Here is a 23,647-nt window from a genome sequence, read left to right as displayed (position 1 = left end):
GCTTTTTGGTAATATATGCTGTTGTTGCACCTCAAACTACTCCTCCCAGTAGGGTTCTAAGCCCAGTTCCAATGTGTGGAGGTGGGGCTTTCCTCCCACACCTCCTGCAATGCTCAGGACACCAGCTGGGTGGCCTACAATTCGACTCAATTCTGACACTGTCTACCTGGCAATAGCATCAGGTCCCACAGGTTAAAGGCTCCATCCCACAAGACTGCTCGGCACTTCACATGCCAGTCACGAGCCCAGCTTGTTACCTGTGCTTCTGACTGACTGGCTATAAATCAGAAGGTTCCCACAAACACCCTCTTTTGGGTTGAATTTGCTAGGACAGGGCGCAGAACTCAGGGAACCCACTTACTCACTAGATTACTGGTTCATGGTAAAAGGATATAACTCAGAACTGCCAGATAGAAAAGATGCATAGGGCAAGGGATAACCAAAGGGTGTGGAGCTTCCACGCACTCTCCAGGCATCACCCTCCCCCCACATCTCCACGCTCACCAAACCAGAACCTCTCCCAGCCAGCCTTTTGAGTTTCTATGGAGGCTTCATTACATAGGCATGACTGATTGACTCTTTGGCCCATGGGTCATTGAATCTCCAGCCCCTTCCTCTCACAGGAGGAGGTCAGGGGGTAGAACTGGTAATTCTAACTTCCAATCACCTGGATCTCCCCACCCTGATCCTGAGGTGTGATCCACAAGTCACCTCATTAACACAACAGAGACAATTTTACTGCTCTCCTCACTTAGGAAACAGTTTGAGGAGCTGGGTGTCAGACATGGGGGATGAAGATCACCTAGGGGTATTTCTTATTATGTAAATCACAGTATCACACCTCTTCTTTCTCCACTTCATCTTGTAACAAGCTCTTCTGATGTTTGCTCGAAGGTTATGACTGCCCAGCCACTGAAGGGATATTTGACTACGCAGCAGCTGTAGGAGGGGCCACTATCACAGCTGCCCAATGCCTGATTGATGGAATGTGCAAAGTAGCAATTAACTGGTCCGGAGGGTGGCATCATGCAAAGAAGTAAGAAAATGACCTTTATGCTTTCTGCCTCTTTACTTGAGTCAGTTTCTCCGTTATGTAAACTCTTCTGCTTATTGTCTGGGCATTCACTGAGAGATCTGTGTACAAATATAGCACTTTACGAGGCATTCTGAGGAGATACAAGTGGAATAGAAGAAGGTGACACAATATAGTGGAAAGCACTCTATTGAAAGTCAGGATACTTGGGCCCCGTGCCTAGTTTTTCTGCAGACTTGGCTAACTGACTTGGAAAGATTAACCTCTCTAGGACTCAGTTTCTTCATCAGGAAAATGGGCGGGGCGAAGGATCTAACTAGACAGTCTCTACGTTCCTTTCCCAGCTTTTTGGAAATTCCCCTGTCTTGAAGGGACTTATGCTTTAGAGACACTCACAGAGCTAGAATAATTAGGGAACAACATCAGTTTGGGTACCAACTGAATATGTATATGAGCTGAGATTTTAGCGCTATGCAGAAATTAATCGTGGAAGTCTTGGGAGAGGTGCATTTTAGAGCTGGTCCTTGAAAGAGGTGGCAAACAGATTTCCAAATAGGTGGGAAACTGATGAGAATAGATTTAAAATAAAAGGCTGACAAATCAAGAAGGAAGCTTTTGCTGCCATCTCTAAGGCAAGTGGCAACTAACTGAGAGAATTAAGTGTCACTCAGGAGAAAGGGCTTCTGAAACAGCGGTTCTCAGGTGCTACTTGGAGCTAGAGAAGTCCTTTTGGAGTTTCATGTTGACATTTCAAACAGCTCCATCCTGTGTGTGACAAGGACTGCGGGGACGGCATCTGTCATCTTGCTTGATAGGCTTGCTTGCTATGTGGGTAGTACTTAATACATACTGGAGGAGAAGAATTTTTAAAACTCTGAATTTCTCTATGGGCTGTGTGAGTGAAATGAAGCGGCGGTGGTAGTAACTGGTGATACATCTTTCACACGCCAGTTGTTCATACTGTTGGCCATGAGCTTGATCATCCTTGGTGCTCTTGAGTCCAGAGAAAATGGCGCTTTATTTCTCAGACTAAAACCCTGAGCACAGTTTCAGCATACGGAAGTTAAGATAAGAACATGGAATTCTTTTCATCAAATCGAAAGCTTTCATGACCAAGGAAATCCTTGAGAAAGTTTACTACTAGAATCTACTACTGAGGTGATGGAGCAGAGAGAACCAGTGTTTAATAATGAGTTTTATGTGGCCTTAGAAACAAAGAGAAACTACCTACCTTTGTTAGCTCTTGCTCCATTAAAATTTTTCAAAATAAAGACGGTGATCCCTAGGACAAAAATAAATAAGTAAATAACCTTCTTGCCTTTAAACTACAGATGAAAGGTGGGGGAGGGGGTAAAAAAAAAACCAAGCCTCTCTGAAACAAGGACCTCTATTCCCTTTTGCACTTAGCCAGTTGAGAAGAAAGGCAGTGTGCTTTCATGGAAAATGCCTGATCCTGTTAATCAGATCTGCTTTCTGTGTGGGGCACTGGAGGATCTTCTATACTTAAATTCCCTGCTTAAGGCCTGCGAGGGCCTGGGTCAATTTCCAGTGGACTACCCAGATACCTGCCACTTCTTCTCACTGTTTTGCTTTGAAATGAAGCATGCTCTATCTAGAGCGAATCATGGCTGCTTCTGGGCTGCATGCAGGTAGGTATTACCTTAACTTTTCAGACAGTTTTCAGCTGATCCTACCTGGAAACAGACACTGTGGTGGATATAAATTACAGAGAGTTTCTAGGGCTTTCCCCAATTCAGGTCCAAAATCTAGGGGGTTCTTGGCACCTCTAGAACGTCTCTGCAGGGGGACTACAGGTATTGAGCCCATGAACCAACATCTAGCCAGCATTATCTATCATAAGCGCAATATTTGTTTAAATGTTGCCATCCCCAAATACATATATAGATTCATACATGCCATTTAGCCATTCAACATGCACTGATTAAGCACCTACTGTATGTCAAGCACATGTTTATCATCACTAATAAGCAGAGAGATAAAAATTGAAGCATGGTATCTTTCTCCCTTACCAATGTTGAAAAAAAAGTCTTCAAAATATCCTCATGCTGGCATAATTACAGTGAAATTGGTACATTATTTTTGAAAACTTTGGGAAAAGGTGTTGAAAGAGTGGGGAAAATATTCCTACCTATATGACCCTGTAATATGGTTCTTGTCTATTCTAAGGAAATGAACCAATCCAGCCTTCACAAAATTTATATCTTAGAGGTAAGCCAGCAAATAATTGCATTTGGAAACTAAAGAACAATGATTTTCAAAGAAATTCCTTAAAAGAAGAGTGATGAGTGACTAATGCTATTAGATATTAAACATACAAAACTAGAATAATGAAAACACCAGTACTGCTGGTATAAGATGAGACAGATGATATTATACTACATTCCCCAAAGAGACTGTTATATATAAGAATTCAGTCTATTGTAAAAGATGCTTTGCAAGTGGATGGGAGTGGAAAGGATTATCCAGTAAATGATGTTGTGACAGCTGGTAGCATTTATACCCTCATCTCCTGTAATAAACTAAAATAAGTGGCAGCTAGATTGAACAGTTCAATGTAAAAAAGCAAATTATAAAAAAAAAATAGAATGAATGGATATTTACCAAGCTTCTCAAGGAGAATAGTTTTTTTACGCTTAGGAAGTAATAGGAAAAAAAAAACTCCCAAAGGGAAAGCTCAACAAATTTAGCTGCATAAAATTTTAAAACCAAAATCACTTTTAAAAGTTTTGTGGCCATTTAAAACACAAAATCTAAATACAGACTAAAAAGGCATATTTGACATAAATATGACAAAGTGTGTTTGTATTTCCTAAGGCATTCCTGTGGTATGATGTATAAAAAGAAGTATGGGCAAAGAACGTGAAGAGAAAATTTACAAAGGTATTTAAGTACCATGGGAAAACCTGGGGCAGTGTTCATTGCTACTGGTCAAAGAAATGCAAATTTAAACTAGGTGGCCCCTTTTTAAGCCAGAATTGAAAAACATGGTACTCAGTTGGCTAGTAAGAGCATGGTTTATTTCAACCTCTTAAGAAAGTAACTTGGTAGCTAAGGTATATTAGTGTCCTCTGTCTGCTTTAGGGATAGGATCAATGCCCTTTAATCCTACTCCTGAGAAGACAGTGCAAAATATGGAAAAAAAACTATTTGTATGGAAGTGCTTATCAGTGTTCTTTATGAAACAGAAATATTAGAAATAAAATGAATATGTAGTAATAAGGAAATGGTCAATCTGCTCCATAGAATATTATGTATTATTTAAATGATTATTGTGAAGACTGTATAAGGCATTTCAGAAAAAGACTTGTGTTAATGAAAAGACAGGTTTTAAAATTGTATGCACACCACAACTACAACTTTGTAGAACACACACATATTTAAAAAAAAAAAAAGCAGTGGGAATAATGATAGTGGCTGTGTCGGGGTGACAGAATTATTGATGACTTTTTTTAAAGTGTGTTTCTGTAGTTTGCAAAATTTCTGTAATGAGATTTTATTACTTTTACAGCTAAAATATTACCGAGACAAGAAGAGGGAAAAAAATAGTTAATACTACAAAGGATTAAAATCTTTATTCTAGGGCCGCCTGGATGGCTTAGTCAGTTAAGCTTCCAACTCTTGATTTCTGCTCAGGTCGTAATCTTAGGGTTGTGGGATCTAGCCCCGCATTAGGCTCTGTGCTGAGCATGGAGCCTGCTTGGGATTCTCCCTCTCCCTCTCCCTTTGCCCCTTCTCTCTCTCCCTCTCTCTCCCTCTCCCTCTCATCTCTCCCCCCCCAAAAAATAATAAAATCTTTCTTTTAATTGATTTTTTAGAACACTGAAATTTAGATAAGTGGACAAAAGACAGGAACAATTCACCAAAGAGGAAACAAATAGTAAATAAACATGAGTAAATATTTAGCATTACTAAAATTACGGGGAGACTGAAACATAATATACACCTGTATGTATTTGTCTCCTCCCAAATTTGAGCTGAAAGAAGAAAGATTCTCAACTCATATATCTATTACTTTCAGTAATCTATTGTAAGGAAATAAACCAATCCAAAAATATTAGAAAACTGTGTGTATGAAGATGGTAATTTCTCTCTTAATTATAATAGCCAAAAAAAGTGGAGAGGTGGGAGAAAGAGGGAGACCTAAATATTCAACAACAGCAGAATGTTCAGAATGTTTAGATAGTATTTCTGTAAGATACTCACTTGATAGGCTATTATGTAACCATTAACAAGTGATAATTAGGATGACTATGTGACAAAAAAAATGCCTGTTCTGTAATGTTGGCTTTGTTTTTAAAGGGCAGGTAGCTACAACATTGCACATTCACTCCGATTAGTCATGTAAAAAATAGATGCTTATGAAAAACTCTTAGAAGGAAATACAACAAAATGATACCAGTGACTTTGTGAAGATGATGACGCTGTGAGAGATAAAGAGGTATACACACACACACACACACACACACACACATATCTTTCTTCTGTTTCCTATATTTTTCCTGTATTTTCTCTAACGTATATTAGTTTTATCAGTAGAATGTTTTATAGTAAAAACAGCTTGGAACAAGGTGGGAAGTGGTTACAATACAGACACAATATGGTCAGTGTATGCTACAATTCGGTGCAAGGTAGTGGAGTGTACAGAAGGAGGAGAAGGAGTTTGCCTTCCCTTCGGTATAAAGATTCGGGATAGAGAATTCCAAACAGAGGGAATAATAAAAAGCATGGCAGTGGGAGGTGTGAGAGAATTACAAGTAGTTATGGTGAATTAGTTATAGAGAATTACAAGTTGTTAAATATGGCCAGGATGTGAGAGCAAATAGAGCAAGAGCAGATTATTAAGGATTTGTCAGCATGCTAAGGAGTTGGACTTTTTTTTCTGGGGCCAGTGGGGATTTACTGAAGAATTGTAGAGAAGGTGGCAATATGCTGATTGGATTGGGGGAAACTGAGACTAGATAGGGAGGAGAAGGCCATCCCTGGAGTTATTCACTTAACAAACTTTTATTAAGCTCCTGTTGTATGTCAGGTGATGAGGGAACAAAGGATTATACAAGAAGTTATTATTTGAGGGAAGTTGGTACCAGGCAGAAGACCACCAAGTGAATCTATTTGAAAGGGGGACAAAATTTTTTGAGTAAATAACAGAGAGGGCAGGACGTGATTAGGATACTAACTGGAATAACTAAAACACTATCGAAATATGTCTATTTTGTCTCTTTTAATAAAATTGAATGCTACATAATTCTTCAAACAAAGAATATATCAAGGATTGATTGTTTTTGTTTGGGCCTAATTTCTCTAACAAAACTGCATGATATTTCAAGACGGTACATTTAACTTTCTGTGAGATTTTTACAGCATGATCATTAAGAGGGTTGATTTTGTCAAAATGTTCAAGGGCTTTTTCAGTTTTTTCTGAGGGCTTCTCCTTAATCATTTGGCATTCAAATCCCTCTCTTTCGAACCATTTTTTAAATTCTTATTGTTATCCTTATTTATAGTTCTCCTCTTCAATTGTAAACTGGTCCTTTCCAGTTTTGTGTGTTGACTTCATGGTATCTTGCATCCTTTTGTAAGATTTGTAATTTCACTTTGTAATAGATTTTCAGTGAATTGCTCACTGATGTATCCATGAAAGACAAAGCGATTGAATAGATGGGGAGGGATATAGGTGCTAGAGTTTAGAGGAGTAGCTTGTTTGAATGGGGACTGATAGAAGTGGTTGATTCATTAACAAGTGCTTTCACGCTATTGACAGCTTTTGTATTCCTAGGAAACTTCAAACCCTTGATGCTTCTGGGACTAAGATAATAAATTCTCAGTAATAAGAACTTCCTGTATCAGCAAAGGTCTAGTGCAGTGTTTTTCAAACTGAGAGTTGCAGCTCCTTAATAGAACCTTGTATCAATTCAGTGGGCTGCAACCAGCATCTTTTGAAATCAAGGTGGATTTCACGAAACTTATTCAGTGTATGTGTATTTATTTGTGTGTACTAGGCCACAGTGGAAAATGACAAGTCACTGTAGAGTGGAATAACTGTGAACTCTGAAGTAAGACTCTGGTGCAAATCCAGGCTGCACCATGTACTGGCCATGTAGATAACTTGAGAGTTAGTCCAGAAACAGCATGTGCAGGGGCAGAGAGGCATGAAAGTTGAGGGAACTTCCAAGTCTGTAATTAAAGCTGGAACTCCTGTAGGTAAGTGACTGGAAGTAAGATGGGGGAGGTGTAAAGGGTCCTTATATGACAAGCTAGAAAGTTTGAACTTGATCCTTCAGATCAGTGGTTCTTGACCTGTTTCAGTCACAGACCTTCTGAAAATCTGATGAAAGCTATGTATACTATCCCTAGAAAAGTGTACATATGCAAAATTTTCCTTGTAACTTCGGAAAGCATAAGACTCTCTTAAAGCCCATGTATGAATGGATTGGTCCCTGGTTAAGAACCCTGGCTTTGGACCATGAGAAATCACTGAAGGGAGTTTTAGCCAGGAGGAGGTAACATGATCAGATTTGCATTTTAGGGATGAGAGTCTAGCAAGTCAGCAGATAAACTGGTGGGGAGTGGGAGGGGGGAGGATGTCAATAGAGAAATCGATTAGGACTTGACTGTAATAATCTACCCAAACGGAGGTGAAAGCAGTGGTGATGAGCATTGAAGTGAGAATAAATTCAAGGGCCATTTAGTAGCTAGAATAGATAGGAATGGTAACCAAAGATAGGGAAGGAGCAATCTAGATTTCTTGTGTAGATGACTGAGTAAATTTGGTTACCATTAACCAGGAAGAGTAGGGATGAGAACTGATGTGCTTCTGGAACAGGTAATTCAAGATGTCTGCTAGAGAGCTGGTAATTGGGTCCAGCCCAGGGCTTTGGAGCCTATAATGCACGTATGAAATACCTGGGCATCTTGATAAAATGCAGATCTGGTTCAGGAGGTCCAGGGTGAAACCTAAGAATCTGCACTTCTAACAGACTCCCAGATGATACTAAATGCTGACAATCTGTGAACCCGACTTGGCACTAGTAAGAAGCTGGAGCTCAGAACTGTTTCCACTGAAGATACCGATCTGGGAGTCAACAGCATGTTAGGTGGTAATTAAAACTAAGAAAATAGATAAAATCACCTGAGAAGCATCTATAGGATAATATGGAAAACAAAACAAATACTGAGCCTTGTGGGATGCCAGTGTTTACAGGACAGGTAGAAGAAGAAAGGCCTACAAAGGAATCTTGAGAAGAAATGGTCTAAGGAAAAGAATCAGAAAAGACTGATCATGGAAACCAAAGGTGAACCTTAAGAAGACCAGTTCCAAAAACAAAAAAAACATTCAGATAGCAACGTGTGCCACCAGAGCAAAAACTGATTCTTGGAGAGGGTGGGAGAAGACAAAAAACTTAGATGTTACAGGGTGTATGGCCCTCAAAAGGGTCACAGTACATAAGCAAATGTTCAGTCTATCTGTGATAGCAAATTGTGCAGAGTGGCCAGTTAAGAAAAGGTATCTAAAAAGGCTCCTTGGATGAGGAAATGATAACGAGCAAATGGTTAAGAAACAGCACTGTAGAGGAGTAAAGTAAGATTTGTCAAGAAGGAGGTTATGGTGAAGAAGACTTCAAAGATGCAGAGGAATGAGTGTGCCAAGGGGATGAGAAAGTGAACGGCATTTCAGAAGGCCACAGCTGCCTTTGCAAAACCAGAGCAGTGTAAATAAAGCAGCTTGGTGGATTTGGGGGATGACCTGTGGCCCACTCTTGCTGGAGGGCTGAAGTACAAAGTGGATAACGGCAGATGATGAGGTAGAAAAGTAGGAAATGGGTCATGAAAGGCTTCACGTATATCTGAATCGCCAAACTTACAGATGCAGCTGTCTAGTTCTGTCTTAGAGATCTTGATCAGGTAGGTCTGGAGTAGAGTGTCAGAACCTGAACTTTGAAACTCCAGGAGTGATTCTGCTGTGCACGCTTTGGAGAAATTCTGTGGTAGGAAATGGAGGAGGCCGCTACAAAATCAATGAGGAAGTAACATGGTTAGATGTGTGTTTTAGAAAACTTAACTCTGACCATAGTCCTAGAGGACGGATTGACGGAGGTGTAGACTGGAGGTGGGGAGACTGAATAGGGTACCATCAGTCCCAGTGACAAGTGATGAGGACCTGAACTAAGGCAGAGCAGTGAGATTGGGGGATGGGGAATGGTGAAGGCTGTCTTGAGACAGCTTTAAGAAAGAAAATCGAGTATCAGTGATTAGTAGATATGGGTGGAGAGTAAAGATGAGGAAGATCACTCAAGTTCCTGGCTAGTTTTGAGCAGAGTCCCAAACAAGACAGGACTTGATAACAGTAGCCAGCATGTGTTGAGCTCTGTGCTAGATGCTGCCTTACACACATTGTTATCAGAGATTCTCCTATTTCTCATATATTCTGGAATGAAGAAGTGGATATTGTTATTGTCTTTCTTTTACACCTGGGAGTACAGAGAGATTAAGCAACTGGGCTCAAGCTTGGTAAGTGATGGTGTTGGAATTCAAACCCGGGCAGTCTGACTCATCACCCTGTGCGCTTAACCCTTGTATACCTCAGTAAATCAACAGGAGGAGCTGGTGTGCAGCAGAGGTAATACCCAGGAAAACCAGGTACTCAGACTTGGAGATGGAAGTGGAAGCTAGAAATAGAGACAGATGTGTTGCTATTATCTAAAGGCATGTTGCAAACCATGGCAATGGACAGAATTACTGAGGGAAAAGGCAGAGAGTTAGAAAAAGAAAGTAGAGCCTAGAGCCCCAGGAAACACCAGCTTGTAATGGGCGAGTACAAGAAGAGGCCCCAGTGAATTCAGCTGGAAAACAACAGTCGGGGCTAGCCAGATAACCAGAATAGAAAGGGACCATGGAATCCCCTGAGGAGCAGAAGAGTATCAGGAAGAAAAGAGCTCTCAGTAGTGTCACACACTAGGGAGGGGTCAATCGAGAGAGGTACTAAAGAGTGTCAGTCATATTTGGCAAGTAACGCAGTCAATAATGATTTTGGTAAGATAACTTCCTGGAGAGTGAGGGGCATGTAAACTGTTGAGGCGTGAGTGGGAATTAAGGAAATGGGCAGGAAAGGAACATAAATGGCCCAAAAGTTTGGGAAAGAACTGAAAGAGGAGGGCAATGGCCAAGGGAAAGTAAGGCTTGAGGGTGCTTATTGGATTTGTTCGCAAAGATTTAAGAGCATTTATGGGCTGAAAGGGAAATCTTGGAAATATGAGAAGGATAAGCAATGGAGCAAAGTCTCAAAGGAGGCAGGAGAAGATGGGGTGAGTGGCTTTGGGAGGAGGAGAACCAACACTTCTAAAGCCAGAGCAAAGGAAATGAAGGAGGCCGTAACAGATGAGTGTGTGGGTTGCGTACTAGTGAACCGAGGAAGCACCTGCCCGATGACCTCTACTTTCTCTAAAAAATGCCCTTGCCCTCTTCTATCACTTGCTCACAGGCTGCTTTGAATCCTTTGATTCTGCTTTTTGTAGTCAGTCTCTTAGGAAGTCATCTTGTCCCAGCCAGAATCCCTTAAACAGGACTCACCCTATCCATGTAAACATGTGCGAGGAGATACTAAAACCCAACACAGAACAGTGACTCCTCCAGCATTTGCCAAGAGATACCTGATTTGTCCTCTTTGACTGGTTCTTCCCCCTTCTTGCCTCTTCTGGTGTGTCTTACCTATTTGGCTCGGCATCTCAGCTCCCAGGGTTTTCCTTTATCTCATTCCGATAATCCATTGAAGACCTACATATCTAGCTCAGCCATGCACTTCTTCCTCCCACGGTTCTGTTATTTGCCCTCTCCTCCCCTGACATTTCTACCTACCACCTGGCAATGCAGGATCTGTGACATCTGGGCCCCCTCTGTCCTGCTTCCTTTCTAGAGAGGGAGAGGTATGTCCTCAAATGTTGCTGGTTTCTGCTGCTTCCACCTGGGGGCAGAAAATGGTAGAGGCATAAAACAGCCTTGTGTTTTGGCAGGCTCTCCAGGAAGAGTGTAGAACTAGACCTCTAGCCATTAGTCATTATCCACCTGGAAGCTAGATCAAAGCTACCAGAGCTGTATTATCAAGAGCTCCAGTTCCTTACATGGATATAAAGTGAGTGACAGTGAATTGCATTACAGATCCAGTTCCCCAAAGGGCTGTATGAACACTACAACTTGTTGACCGAGCAGCCAGCCCCCCTCCTGTATCTGCACTGCCCACCCTCCAGCCTTGACAAACAGATAACTACGTGAAAATGGAGGCCCAGATTCTCTTTATACCCGCCCAGCGCTGGAACCTACAGAACAGACACATGACAAGATAAAACAGACAAGCCTTTACCACAGTAGCCCAGATCATTCTTTCAATACATGTCCAGCCTATAAGGCACCAGCCCTTCCATCAGAAGACTGCCCAGCCAGGCAGCGAAGTAGAAAGCACCCAAGACATGCTTTGTCCCTGTGGTATCCCCACCCCTAGTCTCTAGGGGGATGAGATGTGTTCCTATGCTTCCTACAGAACATAAATCACAGTGGTTCAGTGTTGCCCAGGGAATCCCAGCTTCATCAGTTATTAGCTATAAAACCTCTGTGCCTCGGTGTCCTCATTCAAAAAGTGGAGAGAATAAAATATCTATAGGGTTATAAGGGTTAAATCTAATGCTCGCAATACAGAGCTTAGCAAAGAGCCTGGCACATAGTATTTGATAAAAGTCACTAATATCTAGACTGGGTTAGGCTCAGGGGGTCCTAGGTAGCCTCTTAGAAAAGTCCCTGGTCCAGAAAAGTTCCTACTACCTATCCAGCTGAAGTCAGCCCTGGTATCATTTATCACCCCCTGTGCTTACACTTCCCCTTTGTCCCTTAGCTGCTCCTGGCTGAGACTGGACTAGTCACTATTGCCTTTAGGACCCATGACCTTTGCTCTGTCAGAGTTTTGCCACCCATATTCGCTATACCCCTACCCTCCCAAACATCACATAGAATTCCCTGTTCAACCAACCCTTTACACTGCTAGGTCCAAACCAGACCCATAAGGCAAATGAAGATACTCTCTACTAAGAGACAGAGAGACTGCCCCTCGTTGGCAAATTGTGCACTAGTGCTGCTAGCCCCTGGACTTTTCTTACTACCAAAGGAGCGGATGTTCTCAGTCTAAAACCAAGGCCTTTTATAAAATAAAAACTTGGGACAGCAGCTTGCAGCAGGTTTCATCAGATCCTCCATTTCTTTGCGTTGGCCTTGAGACTCTTTCTGAAAATAAAATGCAGGGAATACTTCTTGCCAAGATTATTCCATCCTCATTGTTATCACTATTCAAAATCCTTTCTGCTAACCTGGGACCTCCTAATGTAGTTCCAGAAGGTTCTGGCATTCACAGAGCTATCTGCACCTTAGGGGCACCAAAATCCTCATGTAGTTCAAGAAAGGTAACGTGAAAAATTCCTAGGTGGTGCTCCTGCCTTCTTTCAGCAAATGAGATCATACAGCACCTCATAGTATAGTTATTTATCTGGGCAATAGTTTGATCATTTATTTCATGTGACGTCACAGGATCTCTGAGCTATATGGTAGTGGAATGGTTACAGTAGCGCTGTCTCCGGGCTAAGCCCCCAAGTGTGAAAGTAGTGCTTCTGCACAGAGTTTGCATAATGCTGGGTAAGATGCAAGCCTTTCTGAAATGAAGCCCCCTGGGGTGATTGAAGACATCAGCAATCCCTTGATACCACCAGCAGTTCATCTACTGCCTCTGCATCTTCACTCTCCCATTACCCTTAAGAGAGAGGAATATGGTCCCCAGACACAAAAATGACCTTCCAGTGCTGAAGGTCTTCTACCCCCAGACGTGGCCTGTACCTAATGCCATCAGCATCCAGGTACAAGGGTGTGGATGGGATGGTGATGGGTTGTAATTGTTGTCCTATTGCAGGAGGACCTGGGTACTTTGATCTCTGCCCCTGCACCCACATCTCCAGGAAGCTGGCCCTAACCAAGGTCACTTACCCAAGTGGGAATGAGAGCTCTTAGTGATCAAGGCCACTTTCAAGACAAGGAGACATGTCTTTTAAGAAGGACAGGCATTATGTGATCATGAGCTCAAAGCATTGTATCCCAGAGTAGCCAGCTAGAGCAGACGTGTAAACTTAGCCCATACCAGGTGAAATAGACCCCTCCCAGAGTACCCATCCTATTTCAGAATTCAGAATATCAACAGGATTCCAGGCTGAGAATGTCACAGCCATTTACCACAGGCAGATGCATGTGTGGAACGTAAAGATCCAAGCCCATTCTGGGGCAGCCTAGAGGTTTATGTGGTTCCAAGGGGCCTCATTTTAGGATCAGGCTTCACCTGTGCTCATGGGTACCACTCCAAAAGGCCAACACAGCCTGTTCAAACTTTGCATATTATAATCTCATGGATTTTGGTTCGTACCGCGATCTGCAGACCACCTGCATCTTAATCCTAAAATGAAGGTTCCTGAATGAGACCCTCCAGGAGCGGAGTACAAGAATACTCATTTTTTCACCAGCATCTCTCAAGGTGATTCTGATACACAGCACAGTTTAAACAGATCTAAAGGTTTCTCTATTTGCCCCACTCTGACCTAACCACTAGTTTACCTCTATAAGGACTACAGTTGAGGCAAAAACAGACCAAGGTTTATATGTTAATAAAAAAATAAAAAGATTTTTAAAAAATAAAATAAAAATAAAAAATTTAATAAATAGATAAACAGACCAAGGTAAACTTCAGGCTCTTGGGACATTGTCCCAGTGAACTTCCGTGCAGATCTTTCATCCTCCCATATCAGTAACACCTTCTTACTAGCACGGGTCTCTCACACCATCTCCCTGGTACCTCAATTCACATTTGCTGCCCGTGCATCTAAAATGTCTTCCACTCTCATAGGCTCTGTGACCATCTGCTCCCCAACAACAGCCCCCAGTTCATACACTAGTTTTGGAGAACACCGTGCAAAATCCTCCTGCTGCACATTTGCCTCTCCACCATACCACTACTAGCAGACACATGGATGAACCAGGCCATACGGATTAACCGAGTCTGGCGGGGTGAGGGGCCGGCATTCCTGCTATACCTCCAACACATAATATAGTTGGCCCCCTGGCCCAACGTCCTCCTCAGAATTCACTTCTAATTCACCACAACCCTCTATCCAGACCTCTTCCCTTTGTGCCGTTACTTGTTTCCACCTACTGTTCCCCTAGAACCACTGACATCTCTGAACCTGGTCAATACCCAGTATAGCCACCGAAGTATGGACTACCCAAGGACACGTTCGATTAGCCTTCACCCTACAACATGGCACAGAGGTTAAGAGCAGGGACTCTGAAGTCACCCTGCCTGGGTTTTTGAGTCTCAACACTGCCACCTTCTATGTGACCTTGAACAACTTGCTTAATTAAGCTGTCTGGCCCTTGACTTGCCCCACCTGTGAAATGGAGATAATAATAGTACCTCCCTCACAAAGCAGTTGTGTTACAAGAAGTAATGTGTGTAAAGTGCACAGAATAACGTCTGGCACAGAGAAAAAGCATCTGCTTTTGAGTAGTACACTAACTGGATCATCCAGCGGTGAGACACCAGTTAGCTGATTTCTTTTTGGCACAGCCATATCTGCCCATGCCAAAACTTGAAAGGCTCTTACTTAGAAACCTTTGAAATGAAATTTAGTCTTCTGCCCATAGACCTTCTACATCAGCACCTTTTAGAACTTTGTGCCCTTTCTACTTCGTGATCACCCATCCCGTCTTTTGCTACTGCCGGATGCACGTGTCTACCTGGTACCCTGCAGTTAACCTCAGCAACCTTAGGCTAGGACCAGTTACATTGAGCAAGAGGTGCTAGCTTTCCAGCAACATCATGATTGGCTCACTGCCTGATTCACTGGGAGGTTGTTGATCAGGAAATAGTTGGGAGGAGGCCCCCACAGGCACCTTGATCTTATAATCCTATTAGAGGCATGTTCCCAGCTCAACCTCAGCATTCTCTTTTAAATGTAACCTCAAAGGGCACCTGGGTGGTTCAGTGGGTCAAAGCCTCTGCCTTTGGCTCAGGTAGTGGTCCCAGGGTCCTGGGATCGAGCCCCACGTCCAGCTCTCTGCTCAGCGGGGAGCCTGCTTCCTCCTCTCTCTCTGACTGCTTGTGATCTCTGTCTGTCAAATAAATAAATAAAATCTTTTAAAAAATAATAAGTAAATAAATAAACTTCGAGGGGCACCTGGGTGGCTCAGTGGGTAATAAAGCCTCTGCCTTCGGCTCAGGTCGTGATCCCAGGGTCCTGGGATCGAGTCCGGCGTCGGGCTCTCTGCTCAGCAGGGAGCCTGCTTCCCCCCACCCCCCGCCCCCGCCTGCCTCTCTGCCTACTTGTGATCTCTGTCTCTCAAATAAATAAATAAAATCTTTAAAAAAATAAAAAAATAAATGTAGCTTCAGTGTTTGCTTTCAGGTCCTGGTACGAGGACTGCGTATTTACCTCTACCTCCTGATCTGAGATCAGTGGGACCCTTCTACCCAGGCTCATTGATAAGAAGATCAGACTGTTATGCTCAGAGCCCAGGGAACAGATCTTAAAAGTATGAACAACTGTAGTGACAGAGGATGTAGAAAGGAAGAAAAGCACGTGAGACTGATTTTAGAGGCATAACTGACAGAACGAGGTGATCAATTGTCTGTTGGGGGTAAGGAGAAAGAACAAAATATTGCACGGGTTCCCTGTTTCACTCAGAGTAAAAGTCAGAGTCCCTACCATGGCCCACAGAGCCCTGCACCTTCCTCCCTTTTCCCCCTTCTCCCTGTAGAACTACTGTTTTCTTTCCTTGCTGTTCTCTGGCCCCTGAACTTATCATATCCCTTGAACCTACCAGGTGTGTTCCCACCTCTAGGCCTTTTGCTTTGCTTTTCCTACTGCCTTGAAATACTCTTCCCCCAGCTAATGACCCTTCACCTCCTTCAAGTTTTTGCGGATTAATCACTGTCTCAGTAAGGATTCCTAACTATGTTTTAAGATTCCCACTGCCAAAAACATTTTCCATTGTCTTTTCCCTGTTTGATAGTTCTCCATATTGTTAATCATCAAGAAATTATTTAATTCACTTCCTGTTTATTTTATGTCTGTCTTCTGCTCCCACTAGAATATAAACTTTAGAGGAGGTAGGGATTATCTGTTTCGTTCATTACTATAGCTCCACTGCCTAGAGCTCTATTTGGCACATAGTAAACCCTCAATAAAATTTTGTTGGGTGAATGATCAAGTATGAAAGTTGGAATGGATGGGCAAGAGGAGTGGGAAACATTGATTACATTGATTCCCAGCCATCTGGGGGAGTGTCCCTCATAGTACTGCCAATTGATTTAGTGAATGTCAAAATGTTTGGAAAATAAAAAATAAAGTTATTAAGTTGGAAACATGAGTCAATTCCTTCTCAAGGTAGGCCCTCAATTAAACATTTGTTGAATGAATTAATGATATCTTACCAGGTTTTTTGAAATTATCAGAAACAGGAGAGAGAGAGAGAGAGTTAGAGAGGAAGGCAAGGAGGAAGAGAGGGTATTCCATACTTCTGTCAGAAGTTCAAGTGCTTACAAAGTCGAATACGCAGTCAATATGTCAGAGTTCCAGCATGTGAAACATGACGAAACTGTGGGCTGTTATATAAGCTTTGCATTTTAACCCAGCGACCACTAGAGGGCGTGCAAGGTTAAATCAAGACTGCTTTCCGCTTGATGAAATTCTATTTAACGTCATCCATATTTCTATTTATTGATCTGATGTTCATATAAACTGTTTCATCCGTTCCAAGTGTTCTCCTGAGCTAATTTTTTCCATCAGCTCAGAATCTGTCTCATAATTGTCCTTCAATAAATATTTATAATTTGAACGAAAGAATGAATATTTAGAATGGATTTTCACCTTGAAATTTGTACTTGACTAATTAACTGTGGTCAGTATTTCCATTAAGAAACTGTCCTTCAGAGTTCGTAACCTGGCTGATAAATATAGAATTCATGGTCCTTGGTCCTTAAAGAATCCTTAGGCAAGAGAAGGGCAAGAGTCTGACTTAGCATTTGTGTGCTTTATATGTGTAAACAATAGTGTTAGATAACAGTGCACATTGTAGTGCCTGAGCTAGGAGTCCCTGATGGCCCCAGCTGCCTCTGCTCTGATACCAGCTCTCCCCTCTTTCAGGAGATGCTGGCAGCTGATGAAGGATGCTGGTTACCTGGACTGGCTTGCCCACTCCCTACCCTCCAGAACTGTTAGCTGGAATTTTGCAAATAGAGATCTCACTGCCTTTTTTTTTTTTCTTTTTTGCCTTTTTAAAAAAAGATTTTATTTATGTATTTGAGAGAGAGAGAACAAGAGAGAGAGAGAGAACATGAGAGGGGAGAGATCAGAAGGAGAAGCAGACTCCCGTTGAGCAGGGAGCCTGATGGGGGGACTCTCAATCCTGGGACTCCAGGATCATGACCTGAGCCGAAGGCAGTCGCTTAACCAACTGAGCCACGCAGGTGCCCTGATCTCACTGCTTTTGAAACCTGCTGCCCACAGTGTGTTTGGGAGCTGTAGGGTTGTCTGGGATGAAGAAAGTTAAACAGACTTTGCTAATTGTCTTAATTATCCATTGTTGCCATTGAAATTCTTTGAAGGGTCTTTGGGGTACCTGGATTTGCAGCTCTCTGAGCTAGATAACTGTGGAGGTGTGGAAACTTGTCCTGTTGTCAGCTGATAGCTGGCCTCTCTGAACACCCTTGATTCAGGCCCATGAACTGGGCGCTCAGTATTAGGTGTTTTTCATTGGTGGACTCATTTCAAATAGCCTGAGAAATATAACTATTTTCAATAGGCTTTTTTAGGTTAGTTTTAGATTTATAGAAAAAACGAGCAATGGTATACTGTTTCCATGTACCCCGTTCCCAATTTCCCCTATTATTAACATCTTACATGGATTTATTTATTATATTTAATGAGCCAATATCAACACATTATTATTAACTACAATTCATAGTTTACTCAGATTTCCTTAGTTTTTGCCTCTTGTCCTTTTTCTGTCCTAGAAGCCCATCCATTATACCACATTACATTCAGTTGTCATGTCTCTTAATGCTCCTCCAAGCTGTGACACTTTCTCAGATTTTCCTTATTTTGATAACCTTGACATTTTGAGAGGTACTGGTCACAATATTTGGTAATATGTATCTTTCAGTCTGTTTTATGTATCTTAATGTGTTTTTCAGGCTTTTGAGTGGACTTATTTCAAATAGCCTGAGAAATACAATCCGTCTTTATTGCCAGCACTGAGTTTTGCAATCCACAGTTCCTGAATCTGGTCCTTGTTAGAGGAGAGTAAGTGTCTATAGCATTGGTGACTTTTTCTAATATAGCATACACTCAGAGTAAACCTTTTTATTTATCGTCCAGAGTCACTAAATCCATGCTGGTGTTTTCTTGTCTTAGGAAACTTAAATGGAAATTGAAGGTGCAAATTTGAAGCATGTATCTAGGACTAATTGGTCTTCATTTTTTTGGTAACATTTGAACTATAGTGAGAGACTTCATTTGCAGTTTTACTGTTTAAATATAAGAACCAAGAGTTCTGTGGAGGAGAAGAGGAAGGAATGCTGGGTAGGGCCACATATCGTTCTATAACTTTACCTTAATTTAATTTTCTCCCCCAACCTGTCTTTACTATAAACTGTCTTATCACCAAGGTAAGACTCAGCTTTCTTTCTCTTTTCACATATTTTCAAATATTTAGTACAACTACCCACACAGATTGTTACACAATGATACCACTAAATTTAGTTGGAATGCTAGTAAGCTACATTCACTTCCTAGCTGGCCTTTGCTAGAATTCAGTGGATTTTTCTTCTGAGAATCTTTATTTTTCATGCCTTTATGAACTGTCTTTGGAATTTAGTAAAACTTGCTCTTTAAATTCTTCTCAAGGGGGACCTGGGTGGCTCAGTCGGTTGAGCATCTGCCTTCGGCTTGGGTCATGATCCCAGGGTTCTGGAATCGAGCCCCACATCAGGCTCCGTGCTCAGCAGGGGGGTCTGTTTCTCCCTCTCCCTCTGTCCCTTCCCCCACCAACACACACTTGTACTCCCTCTCTCTCAAATAAATGAAATCTTTTTTAAAAATGTAAAAAAATAAACTCTTCTGGAGATTAGGGGCAAATCAAGGTAAGGTGGAGGTTGAGAGGAGTGCAGATCACCAATCTTGCCTGATGTACTTTAATACAACAGTAATAATAAATCATACAAGGTAGATTGAGTCAAGTGGTAATAATGGACTTTATGCCAGACAACTAATAAAACCTTTCTAAGAGGTTTGCAGATTCTCCTAGGAAGTATCTTGAAGGTTGTTAAGCTCTTATTAATGTCCTTACCAGGAATCCCTATCTGTGAACCTCCTTTAAGAAAGATGCATCCCGGGGCGCCTGGGTGGCTCAGTGGGTTAAGCCTCTGCCTTCGGCTCAGGTCATGATCCCAGGGTCCTGGGATCGAGCCCCGCATCAGGCTCTCTGCTCAGCAGGGAGCCTCTTTCCTCCTCTCTCTCTGCCTGCCTCTGACTACTTGTGATCTCCGTCTGTCAAATAAATAAATAAAATCTTTAAAAAAAAAAAGAAAGATATGCATCCATAAAGTAGGTACCTTAATTAAATTTAGAGACTTCTGTCTTCCCTTTAGAACTTACTCATATAAACAATATCAACATTTACTAAAAATCTCTCAGAAATTCATGCTAATTATAAGAATGTAGTGTAAATGATTGGAATTGAAGCCATTTGCATGAAATAAAATTGATTATTAGAGGTAATCATACAAATTATGAAACTTTCAAAACTGTTCAGGTAAATAGGGGCCTTTCTACCTTATTAGATGGCAACTTTGGAATAGGCTCAATGTTGAATGCAGATCATGGAAACTGAATAATTTATGTTAGTGCTCAAGTGTGTTTTTGTTTCTGATGAAAGTCGGTTTTCTTAGGGGCGCCTGGGTGGCTCAGTCGGTTAAGTAGCTGCCTTCGGCTCAGGTCATGGTCTCAGGGTCCTGGGATCGAGCCCCGCCATGAGGCTTCCTGCTCAATGGGGAGCCTGCTTCTCCCTCTCATTCTTCCTCTGTGCTCTCTTTCAAATAAATGAATAAAATGTTTTTTTTATTTTTTTAAGATTTTATTTATTTATTGACAGACAGAGATCACAAGTAGTCAGAGAGAGGCAGGCAGAGAGAGAGGAAGGGAAGCAGGCTCCCCGCTGAGCAGACAGCCCGATGCGGGGCTCGATCCCAGGACTCTGGGATCATGACCTGAGCTGAAGGCAGAGGCTTTAACCTACCGAGCCACCCAGGCGCCCCTAAAATGTTTTTTTTTTTAAAGTTGGTTTTCTTGCCAGCAATATCGGTGGCTAGTTAGCTCAAGTAGTTCAAATACAGTGTTAATGAGACTAGGACCTTGATTTTTATCTTTGTACAAAGACAGAGTTAATTTTTGCTGAGTCCGATACTATTGGCTGTACCATTTACCTTGGCCAGCCGTCTCTTGAAAAGCATATCCTCAGTCGCAAGGGAGGCTGAGCTGGGAGATGCAGATTGATAAGTGTAAATCTTTCCCACCTTTAAAAAAAAAACAGCCCCAAACCCCCTTTCTCCCAGTGAGGAGTCAATCGCATCATTTCCACTGGTTTGCCTTACTGTGTTGTTATGAGCACCCTAAAATGTAGAACTGTGCCCATTGCCTTCCTTGTTTTATATCCTATTAGCTCAGGAAAGTTCTTCATTCCATTGAGCACCAGACTGTGGGGTATATTTTTGGAAGCAAGTGTAGGTGTACCAGAGCCAAAAAAGGTTGGGAACAACTGTAGACAAACTGATCTCACTGTTCTTAGAGCTGCCAGCTCTAGGCATAGAGCCCTTAAAGTGGACTATAAATGTAGAGTATGTGGTTAAAGGAAAATCTATTATGTGGGACTATCTATTATGTGGGACTAATTTCTGGTTTCCTACAATCAGGTGCATGTATTTTATATGTGTGTTTTATGTGGAGAGAAGCAGGTGTGCACAAAACTGATTTATTTAGCTATATTAAATTAGAAGGGAGGATTAAGAGGTTTGATCAGCTGATACTGAAAATAAGGGGGAAAGTACCTTATTTGTACCTTATTTGAAAGTGAGAATATAACTTTGCAAGCGCAACCCTGGGTCGTAAAGCCTCCAGGCTCAGATAGGGGTGCTCCTTCATGTCAAAGATACAGCTAGAAAAACTGCCCTTGTCTGAAAGTACTAACAACCATGAAAATGTACAGAAACTTCAACAATTGCAGCTCTATAGAAAATGATGGGCAGTATTATAAAAACACATTTCAGAACTTCTAGCTAATTATACGTAAACACCCAAAATATATGAAGGAAGCAAATTTCTAAAGGGCATCTTCCCACATCAGGAAAAGATATCAGCTACTTTCTTTATCCTTTTGTGTAATAAAGAGCATATATTAAGCTCTGAAGCTACCATCCCTAGCTCTACTAGGAGAGGCCCCTTGGAAATATGGAACTCAAGAATCGTAACTTCTTGGGGCACCTGGGTGGCTCAGTCATTAAGTGTCTGCCTTCAGCTCAGGTCATGATCCCCGGGTCCCATGATCAAGCCCTGCATCGGGCTCCCTGCTCAGCAGGAAGCCTGCTTCTCGCTCTCCCACTCTCCCTGCTGGTGTTCCCTGTTCTCGCTATCTGTCAAATAAATAAATACAATCTTTTAAAAAAAGAATCATAACTTCTTTCCATTTCTTGAGATCTTCTTTAACTTCTCTCAACAATATTTTATAGTTTTCAGTATATAAGTCTGCACTGCTTTTGTTGAGTTCATTCCTAGGTGTTTATTCTTGTTGATACTGTAATGTATAAGTAGAATTTTCTTAATTTCATTTCTGGATTGTTCATTGCTATGATAGAGAAGTATAATTGACTTTCATATTTTGATCATATATCCTACAATCTTGTTAAACTCTTAATGCTTCTAACAGTTTTTCAGTAAAATCCTTGAGATTTTCTATGTACAAGATAGTGTCACACTAGCTTCATAAGATAAGTTGGAAAGTGTTCCCTCTGCTTCTGTTTTCTGGACATTATAGATAATTGGTATTACTTATTCCTTATACATTTGGTAGAATTCACCAGTGAAATCATCTGGGCCCGGACTTTTTCTGCAGAAATTAACATGAGGATCCTAAAATTCATATGGAATTGCAAGGGACCCCCAAATAACCAAAATAATGTTTAAAAAGGAGTACAAAAAGGACTCATACTTCTCAATTTTGAAACCCACGACAAAGCCACAGTAATCAAAACAGTCCATAACTGGCATAAGGAAAGATATGTGGATCAATGGGATAGAATTGAGAGTTCAGAAATAAACGCAGACAACCATGGTTAGTTGATTTTTGACAAGGATGCCAAAACCATTCAATGGTGAAAGATGAGCCTTTTCAATGAGTGGTTCTGCAATAACTGGGTATCCACATGTGAAAGAATGGAGTGGGACCTTTATCTCATACCATATATAAAAATTAATTCAAAATAGATCAAAGACTTAAATGCATGAGATAAACCTCTTAGGAGAAAACCTAGGAGTAAATCCTTGTGATCTTTGATTAAGCATTAGCTGCTTAAGGTGTAACACCAAAAGCACAAGAGACATAAGAAGAAATGAATTGGACTTCATCAAAATTAAAAACAACTGTGCTGCAAGTTATATCTTCAAGTAAGTAGAAAGACAGCCCATTGAATGTGAGAAAATATTTTCAAGTCCTATATCTGATAAATATCTTGTATCCAGAAAATACGTAATGTCTTACAACTTAGCAATAAGAAGAACAATAACCCCATAGAAAAATATACAAAGGATTTGAGTAGACATTTCTTGAAAGAAGATATACAAATGGCCAATAAAAACATTAAAAGATAATTCAGTAGCATTAGTCATTAGGGAAGTGCAAAGCAAATCTGCAATTAGATACCACTTCATGCCCACTAGGATAGCTGTCATCAAAAAAAAAAAATGGACAATAGCAAATATTCAAGAAGCTATGAGGAGATTGAAACCCTTATACTTTGTTAGGGGGAATATAAAATCATACAGTCACTTCAGAAAACAGTTTGGCAGTTCTACACAGTTAAACATAGAGTTAAAAAAAAAATATGATCCAGAACTTCTATTCCTAGGCATATACCTGAGAGAACAGAAAGTATATGTCCACACAGGAATCTGTATGCTAATGTTCATTGTAGCATTATTCACTATAGTGAAAAGATGGGGAAAAAAGAAATGTCCAGTGACCGATGAATGCAAAATGTGGTATATCCGCACAATGGGATATTGTTTGACAATAAAAAGGAAGGAAGTACTGAGGTAAGATACAATGTAGATGACCTTGAAAACCTTGTGCTGACTTGGAGAAGCTAGTCGCAATGACCACATATTGCATATTCTATTTGTATGAAATAGCCAGTAGATACATCTATAGCGACAGGATGTAGATTAGCAATTGCCAGGGCCCAGGAGC

General features: G+C 41.4%; 1 protein-coding gene across 3 annotated transcripts in view; it reads left to right on the top strand.

The window, feature by feature from the left end:
• The window catches only part of HDAC8 (histone deacetylase 8), a 222,487-nt gene that overhangs the window by 5,395 nt on the left and 193,445 nt on the right, over positions 1–23,647 (top strand). For 2 of the 3 annotated variants that reach the window (XM_080795435.1, XM_080795436.1), the window contains exon 4: positions 895–1,036. In XM_080795435.1, coding sequence (XP_080651561.1) covers positions 895–1,036 — 142 coding nt within the window. Of the gene's footprint in view, positions 1–894; positions 1,037–2,440; positions 3,891–23,647 lie in introns of those variants that run through there. The other variant, XM_080795437.1, reaches the window with a different exon arrangement.

This window comes from Martes martes, assembly GCF_963455335.1.
Source record: "Martes martes genome assembly, chromosome: X".
NCBI lineage: Eukaryota > Metazoa > Chordata > Mammalia > Carnivora > Mustelidae > Martes > Martes martes.
Note: the sequence above shows the minus strand (reverse complement) of the source record. Positions and strands in the feature narration are given on the sequence as shown.